This window comes from Melanaphis sacchari, unplaced genomic scaffold (assembly GCF_002803265.2).
Source record: "Melanaphis sacchari strain LSU unplaced genomic scaffold, SCAv2.0 Contig24_pilon_pilon, whole genome shotgun sequence".
Classification (NCBI taxonomy): Eukaryota; Metazoa; Arthropoda; class Insecta; order Hemiptera; family Aphididae; genus Melanaphis; species Melanaphis sacchari.
The window spans coordinates 2,752,721-2,762,628 of record NW_020271125.1 but is presented as its reverse complement, the minus strand read 5'-3'; the positions used below and the strand labels follow the sequence as shown (position 1 = coordinate 2,762,628).

General features: G+C 24.3%; 1 protein-coding gene across 3 annotated transcripts in view; it reads right to left on the bottom strand.

The window, feature by feature from the left end:
- Positions 1–154: 154 nt before the first annotated feature.
- The window catches only part of LOC112594960 (putative inorganic phosphate cotransporter), a 71,355-nt gene continuing 61,601 nt past the window's right edge, over positions 155–9,908 (bottom strand). For all 3 annotated transcript variants that reach the window (XM_025340004.1, XM_025340002.1, XM_025340003.1), the window contains 2 exons: positions 5,076–5,317; positions 155–689 (listed from right to left, as the gene is read on the bottom strand). In XM_025340004.1, coding sequence (XP_025195789.1) covers positions 492–689; positions 5,076–5,317 — 440 coding nt within the window. In that variant the 3' untranslated portion in view covers positions 155–491. The remainder of the gene's footprint in view (positions 690–5,075; positions 5,318–9,908) is intronic.

Below are 9,908 nucleotides of genomic sequence, written 5' to 3'. Positions count from 1 at the left end.
TCTATGGTGTCAAGATTCGACACCCAAGTAAGTTAAATGTAAATCTAAAAAAATTAAGTTTTTTTTTAAACGAAATAATAAATAAAGTGTGTATACATTTATCAACAATATTATATTATATAATATACTTTTACGAAGAATTATCCTTTTTTTTTTATATATATATATATATATTTCAAACCTTTCACAGATGTGCTTTACTTTTTGTTTTGTTAACAAACATAATATTCACTTTTACATAAACACATCCACGCTTAATATGCAAATTGTTGTATCCATCGTGCTTGGTACTCTCCTTATATAAATTTTTACACAAAAACGTGCATGCGCATATGTAGATGCAATATAAATGCAATACTCGCGCGATTCGACTGAGATGGTAGTTGATTTAATGGGACGTGGGTGATTGCATGATTATTTTGGGAGGAGGATTGGTGAGCTGGGGCTGTTGAGTGTAGGGTGATAGTGGGTACGACGTTGGGGTTCGCCGTTCATTGAACGGTGTCCTCGATGTCCATGGCCATCTTATTCTTCTTTTTATTTTTCTTGTGCTCCAAGTTAATTTGATCGTTAGACGGATTGTCCCACGGTTGACGAGTGCCGTTGCCAAATACCAGATAAATTGTACAGCACACCATGTACACGACTGCCGATGTTATGAATACGACTCTCCAGGCTGCTTGGGTGGGCTGAAATGTTAAACAAACATAAGACGAAAAATTAATTTTAGAGTAAAATATATTTTATCATGCACGTCATATTATAGACTATCGTAACGTATAGGTATTATTAATATACATATATAAATATATATATGTGTGTGTGTGTATACATTATTTGGGTTGGTATATTATGGCTGGCAATGGGATCGATTGATATTATGATCAACTATATATAATATTGTTAGGTATAATATTATACGCATCTCGTGCGTTGCGTTTTTGGTATTAACACGACCGTATCGGTATCGTATATATTAAAATTTATAATAATGTATAGGTGAGACGTAAGTATAATTATTATTACACATTATAGGTTATACCTATTTCATGGTTCGGGTGTTATCCAGACGTTTTTAATCCGGATTAAACAGGTTGTCATCGTTTTGGGTTAAGTTTCTTATTTGCTATGGTAATTCGAGAGAGATCAGATTAACCATCGTCCTAATTTGAATATTGAGTAATATGTCTTATATAATATATATATATATATATATATACATGTGATAACAATATCTTGAATTAAATCACTATACGTTGATGAATTAAAACTCGTTTAAGGATCATATAATCCTAACGCTATCAATATCGTTTTCAAAATCCAGAGTGTAATGTGGAAAATTTAATAACTTAAAAAAACTTAATAAAATTAAAAATCCAAATTTTAACATTGACATTATTCATTGGTTATCAATAGAAATTAACAGAAACAAAATTAAACATGTGAGAAGTTGATATTTTATAAAAACTATAAGTGTATTAGAAGTTTTTTTAGAAATAAAATAATATATTACAGTTATAGTCAATATAATACAATTATTAACATATGTGTTAAAATTATTGAAGGTAACATTTTATCGTCAAAAGATTGTATTAATATTAGTTTTACAGCTATTTAGTTGATAACACGATTTGCTGTCTTTACAAATCTACTTTTGAGTCTAATAAAATATGACCTTAATGTCACAAAAATAAAATAATTTATATTAAATTAAAAGCTGGGTAACTGCCATAAAAAGTGTTCATTTTGTTATTATTATTATTATTATTATTATTTTTTAATAAATTAAAGATTTAAAAAAGTCTTAATTTTACTTAATTTTTTTCAATAAGACATTTTGAAAATCTTTTACACATAAACATATTATAATACATAATATTTAAAGCTGTTATTAATAAGCTTTATCATTTTATAAACATACATTTTTTTTTTTTATGAAAAAATATTCTAAGTTAAGTGCTTTGAATAAATATAACAATAGTAAATAATAAAATATATTTTATACAAGGCCTTAATACTTCCATTAGCCCATTAAGCTATTGTTAAGATAACTTCATTGTGGTAAACAATTACTTTTTTGAATAAAGAAAATATTATTAATTATTATTAATGCAAATAGCATTTTACTAAAATATAAATTTTTATTAAATTTAAATTTTTTATTGAAATTTATAATAATGACTTAAATATAATGTTTAATTAATTATAGCGTTTAATTTTGATGTTAGACGGTATTAAAAAAAATATATATATATATATACTTTATTTATTTATATACATATACTTATATGTGCGCATAACACGTGATATGAATTCATTATATTATTGTATTTCGAAAGTGCCTTAACTATAATATTGTTATAGATAGTTAAATATTTTGTAAAAAAAATAAAATAATATAGAATATTGATTTAAATAGGAACATGTTTGTTTACACTGTAAAATATGTAAATTAACATGTATATATTTATTTTTAATAATATTCATTAAAATAATGAATACTTATAAGTGTAATTTAAAGATTGCTACACTTTTTGACTACCTACTTACATCGTTTCAACAAAATTTTAAAACTATTTATAATTACTTATTACATATTGAAATGTGTATTATTCATTTATAAACAAACAAATATATATTTATATACATATTATAATATTGTTGAACGGATTTACTTAAACTTTGTAACATACCATATTATATGTCATATAAAGTTCTACAGTAATCCTTACTATTTTGTATTGCAAAATTTGAATGTACTTTGTTGAAATATACATTTGCACACACATATTTATATCATATAAGATACTTATTTATTATTCAAGTAGATATTCCCTCTATCCCTCACGAACGAATTCTTTACATATTATATAAAGAATATCTAAGATGAATTTTTGGTAAACTTAGTATTATAAAATACCATTTTAGGTACATTGCACAAAATATAACTAATAATAAGTATTACGATCAATCGTTATAGAAGTTTAAAAGTAGTAATCAGATCAGCTTAATGCAAATTTATTATATGTAAAATACAATATTCACTCCTTACTTAGGTTTAAAACATTATAGGGTAGTAAACATTGTAATTTCATTAAGTATAATTTAACATGCAAACTCTGGATGGAGGTTTACACGAAAACGTTGTATAAAACACGTATTTGTGATATACGATTAAGTTAATCACAAATTTTATATATATATATAAAAAAAAAGAAAATTTCATTTCAGAATATACATATATTTTTAATAAAGTATTTAAGACCTATATTTATTTTATTTGGGTAATAACAAAATAAAAAAATAAAATTACCATATTTATAAACGGCATTATTAAATTAATTACGACGAACATAAATAGCGATATTATGATTATGTACTGTAAGATTTTCTTTTTATTGTATTATTTGTATTCTTCTATACTATTAGGGTTTGAGCAACTGAGTTTATATAAAGTTTCCATAATATTTTATAGTGGAATTTCGTCAAACATGTATAGAACACTTTATCTGAAATTTTACAGTAGCTTTCCTCAGGACATGAAAAAATTCTAGTCACGTAATACATTATTCGATTTAACAGAACACACGTTAATAATATAATGTTTGTTTTATAGACATAATAATAATATGCGGAAATAATTTTGAGGTTTTAAAATTTTGAAATTATATATTTTACATGGTATAATAGTTAAACATGACATCAATTATACGATATTCTATGCATGTTAAAATGACCAAAATCTAAACGTATTTAAAATTATTCTCATAACTTAAGTATTTGCATATTTTAGGTATTATTAATTCAAATCAATTATTTTACGTATTAATTGTATATTTATTTTTATTGGTATCATATATGTATTTATTATTAATGTCAGTTATTATTTATAAGAACTTTTATAAAAATATAATTAAGTATCACGTTTGAAGTAGTTTTATTAAACTATCTCATTAAATATCATAATATTATAGTCTATAATAGTAGACTTGGGTTTTTAAATACAAGATTTTGATATTAAAACATTAATAAAGATAAATTAGAAATAAATATTATACCTAATATATCTCTTAAGCTTTGACTAAATATTTTTTTACACCAAAATATTTTTCTAATAAACATATAATAAGCTACTCATCGTGTTAATATAATATGCTATTTTAAATGCACAGATACTGAATGTCTGAGTGTATCTACTTAAGTTTTGTTCGTATTATCATTGAAAAAGAAAATAACTTATTATTGCAATATAAGTTGGAATTTATTATATGTAATGTTTTAAAATTGTAAAACTAATTTTTTTTTTTTTTACCAAAAGTTTTTTTTAATTTAAAGATAATGCTAAGAAAAAATAATATCAAGAATTAGCTACTAAGAATCTATTATATATTTTTATTCGGAGACATTAATACATAAGGTAGATTTTTGTGTTTTCGTACTTTTTTCATGCATATTTTTTTTATTTTTTTTTTAAAGATGTTTTTAATTAAAACGTTGTTTTTTCAGGGCAACTATATAATAATTAGTTGAAAAGTATATTTTTTTCGTGTAGAAAAATACAGGTATACCTCAGGCTACCAAACGCGACCATTATTTTTAAGCATTTGTGTTCAGTCATTGAATAAAGTCTCAAAAATAAAAGAATAAAAAACCAAATTAATAATTGAATCGATAGCTCAAAAACCTAACTAAAAAGAGAATTATTAAATCGGAAGGGATAATAAGTCATAATTAGGAATATGATGAATTCACGATAAAATAGCAATTTTCCTTTCCTTATTCAAATGGTGATGTTGCGTTTGATCTCGATATCTTATTATTCAAGTTGTAAACTTTTATTTTCAGTATTTTATAATAATATTTGACTAATAAGTACATATTCGTAAGTAGATACCTATAAGCTCAAATTCAATACAAATTATCAATAGTACACCAAATAATATGATATTTAAATATGCCCACCTGTGACATAATTTAAAAGGTGTATGACCTTAATTAATACAAGTAATAACGTTCCACGATATACACTTGTGTTCACCTGTCACCATCCTTACACATTACAATTTTCGACTTACCCTTTTGTCGATAACGTAGCCGGCAACGATCGGGGCCAACAATCCAGCTAAGTTGGCCAAGCAATTGGTCAGGCTCATCAGTATTCCAGCGAACCGCGGCGATATGTCTAGATGGTTGACTTTGAATCCCGAGTAAATGGCGCCGTTGAGACCCACACCCACGGTCAATATGGCCACAGTCAGGTACGGATCGCAGCCTGTATATGATGCAGCGATTAGCGCTATTGCTGGACCGAATTGACCTAGAAACAGAAGATGGAGTAGAAGAAAAATTATCAAGGTTCGACCCGATCATTTATTAGAACTATCTCTGTGGTACAGTTTTCGAGACATGATCAATACACGTGTCTATAATAATAATAATAATAATAATAATAATAATAGTTATATATTTATCAGAATGGCGATGACGCTCTACAGAACACGAGGGAACCAGATTAGGGGTTAACTATCGTCAGTAGGCTAGGACAGCGTTTTTGTAAGACTAAAAATAGGGGCGTAAGTGGAGCGTGAAAGTTGTTGTTTGCCTAAGTGTGCAGTTGAAACACTCGAGTTGGTCTTGATTCTCTGATTATGATAATAATAATGATAATAACTGTTGCCTGATGGTGTCACACATAATATAATACATATAGTACACATTGCATATCCCGCAACATCAACGGAATCCCTTTGTACGCTAAAATATAATATATTACGCTAAATAATAATAGTTATTATGCAGGCACTCCAAGGTCTATCGTCGATCATTGTGTTTATTCTGTTAAGAAGCCGTATTAGAAGATGGCTCGTCGTCGAATTTCGGTCCGTAATCGGAAATCATTAAAGCGACCTCTGACCGGAAATTAGCTTTACGAACGTGTCGCTAACGATATTATAACCTCGGCAGCGGCTGCTGTTGTTATAATGTATAACTCACTACTTTATGTTATTTTTTATTTTAACTCATCGCCGTATCTTCGTCAACTGTATAATACTGGTCCTTTAAAATAATCTTTCAAAAAAATAAAAACTATCAAATTTTCTTTGAAAATATTTAATGTTATTATTATTATTATGTTTTTTTTTTTATCATTACTATAGTATCCATTTTAGATTTCGTTCAGTCTAATACATATTATCATTTAAATATCCTACTTAAGATTCATATATTTTTCGTTTAATGATCGGAATATCGCAGCCTATAATCAGAAATTTTGAACGAATATAATACACGGTAATTTGCTCGAAATGCCTTTTTATCGTTAATTAATGCATTATTTATTCTGTTTTTTGGATTTTTAAGAATATTTTAAGATCATGTCTTTGTATACTTAGATTTTTTTATACCATTCAAGGAGTAATATTCTTTATTTTAAATTAAAATTACCCTTTTTTACTGTAAATTAGGTACCTATAAATAATATATCAGCCATCAGCTATATTGATGTAAATTATGACACATTTAAATCAGAATTTGGACAAACAGTTTCTGAATAATTTAATACTTATATAATAACAATAATATAGTTCTTACTGACCATTATAAAATATAAAATATATGTAACATTTAGTCCAGTTCTTATAATACTTTGATACTCGGACAATTTTTATAAACTATACAATTGATTCATAAATATATTAATATTAAACTCTCAAATTTTCAAATCATCATCACTCACATATCTTTTCTGTCAGTTATTTCGAGCTATTATCAACAATATATTATGTTTGATAACTCAGAAACTGTTAGTTCAAATTTTAATTGAGATGTATCATTTTTCAGAAAAAAATATCTGTTTTGATTTATCATCTGACAGTGTAAAAAAAAAAAAAAACTAATTTGTTTGAAATAAGTTATAACTACCACAGAAGAAATTTCTAAAAATCACATAAAACAATTTAAAAAAATATAATTCTTGAGTACATTAAAATTATAAAATTTATAATACCAATAAATTCGTTGTTAAAGATATAAAAATGGTGATAACACTGATAACTATACTTGGTTTTCATTTAAAAACATATAGTTAAAAACGAGTTATTGTATTCAAGGTGTTCTCTTTTGCTAAAATGCCAACAAATATATATATATTTATCATTTCGATTATGTTTTAGAAAATAATTAAACAATAATTAATAATAATAAGAATGTATACACATTAAAAATATAAATATTAAATATTTAGTTAAAAAAAAAAAAAAAAAAAATGGAATTACTTTTTGAAATTATGGGCTAATTTGATTTACTTGGATCGTGAAAATCATCAGTCTATCTTTTTTTAGTAAGTTTCTATTTTTTTTTTTTTTTTTTTTTTTACTCAAACTTTAATTTATTTATTGTGTCAGTTTTAAATGTGCCTCCACTCAGAATCTGTTATCGAATTCTACAAGTCATCAAAAAAATTAAGTAATCTACCCTAAATATTGATGAAATGAAATGATATAATTAAAAATATAATTAACATAATGTGAATAAAATGAAAAGGTTTATATTTTTATATTTTTAAATTAATTTTAAAAAATGTATTTAAGCACAGTTGCATAAAATATTGAAAATGTATATGTTTACTGTAAATTATATTTTTATGTCGAATTATAATAATATTTACAAGTAGTTTATTATAAAAAGAAGTTATATAATAAATGTTGTATATGATATGTCTTCTGCATCCATTTTGTATAGTAACATTTAATTAAATAATTAAAGCATTTTTAATAGTTTAAATTTATGATTTTTTAGAATATAATACTACGGTTAAATTTAATTGAGAAATGTAAGAATATACAGTACTTACATCTCGTACCATCATTTATAATTTTTTTAATATCTGTATTTCCAAGAGTTTTGTTTATTTTATTAAAAAAGAAAATTTGAATAAATTTGTTTTTTTGTTTATAGTTTATAAATATTTTAATTTCCAGTTCACTGAACGTAATGGAGTTAACTACAAGTGTGATAATTATTTTTCGTGTTCAAAAGAAAGAAGAGAAAAAAAGAGAGAGAATATTCGGTCTAAAGACAAACAATACATGTAATACCCTTAAATAAACAACTCTTAATTAATTTAACGCCTCGAAAACAGTCTTGTGTTTGGATATTGTGCATTAATTAAATTGAATTACTGAATAAACCAATAATTTTATATGTGTATCATATAAGTAAAGTATATAATAATATGTATAATATTATAATAACATACATTTCATAAAATATAACATTTCATACACAATTTTTAGTGATATGAAAAAAAAAATATACTAAACAAGAAAAAATATAATAACTTTTTTTTTTTTTATGATATTACACCAAATACAAAACTTTTATATGACAATTAATGATTGTCGTCATATGTTGTAATTATTCAATTTTAATTTGTGATAATGTAATTAAATTCAAATTAAATTCGATGAGTTTTTAATAGAAACTATCATAAAAATGTTTTATATATTATTATAATTTATAATGTTTATTAAAAAGTTTATAAATATATTATATGTACTGTGTCCGTTGTACAACTCAATAAATATTATATGATTGAAATAGAATATCTCAGAACGTATACCGACATTTTCTTATATTCAGAGTATGATATGACATCAAAATTATTGTTATATATAAAATGTATATGCGTATACATATATATTAAAGGTAAATTAATAAATCTCAGTTACCAGCAAGCACAATAGTAAACCCGGATTAAATTATAAACTTGAACTCTGTAGACAATTTGAATGCTTTTCCAAACTTTAAGACTTCGAGATTATTAATTTAAATTATTATGACTCGTATTTCTTATACACTTAATATATTAGTATATTATTAAAAATCAATAAAAAATAGGGTTATTGTAGAAAGAAAAACTTAACTATCTAGCGTGATTTGTTGATAACATTTTGTTGGCGAATATTGATAAATGTTATAAATTATAATAATAATAATAATTTATGATTTATAAATCTACCTACATGATTATTCTGTCATTTTAATTGAATATTTGCTTAAATAATACTCTGACTGAAAATTATGCAACTATCATTAAAATTTAATATTATAATATCGTGCAGTCGGAAAAAACATCTCAAGTATTCATGATTTCTCATTATTTTTTTTCTTTGCTATAATATTGCGGCACTACATATATAGGTAATAAAAATATATATATAATTTTTAAGCCCATTTATTTAATGTGAAGTATTTATATATATATATATTTTTTTTTTTTACTACATTAGTGATTTCCCTTGGGCTGCACTATTATAATCAACATCTCGAAATTGCTGTTGAGATTACCAACAACTGCAGTTAGGCACTACTTTTGACGTCACAGACTAACATTGAACAAGATTTATGTGAATAAATATTGTGCAAGGCTGTTTTTTGTAAATATGAAAGAATTTTATATTGAAAATAAACCGTATATTTTAATAAACTTAAATTAATATATTTTTATAAAAGGAAATGTGTATGTGTGGTGAGTTTATAGTAGAAGCGATCTACAATCAAGTTTACCAGATTTCAAGTTTTGAATTTTGTTACATAGGTACATCTATACCTAAAAATGTGTACTTTGAAATCAGTTTTTAAATTTTGCGTTTTAAAGTCGTACTCATACAGGGATTTTTAGATTCATAAAAAACAATTTTCAGGGTTGTCATTAGATACAAAAAATAAAATATTTATTGTACACAATTTTTGACCAGCATTTTATAATTGTTTAAGAATAACCAAATGGCTGTATTAAAAATATGAATAATTTACTTTACTTTTAAGAAAGTTTAAGACAGGATAAATCTACTGGCATTATTTGATTTATCAAGGGCATAGCCATACAGAATAAGCTTATATATAAT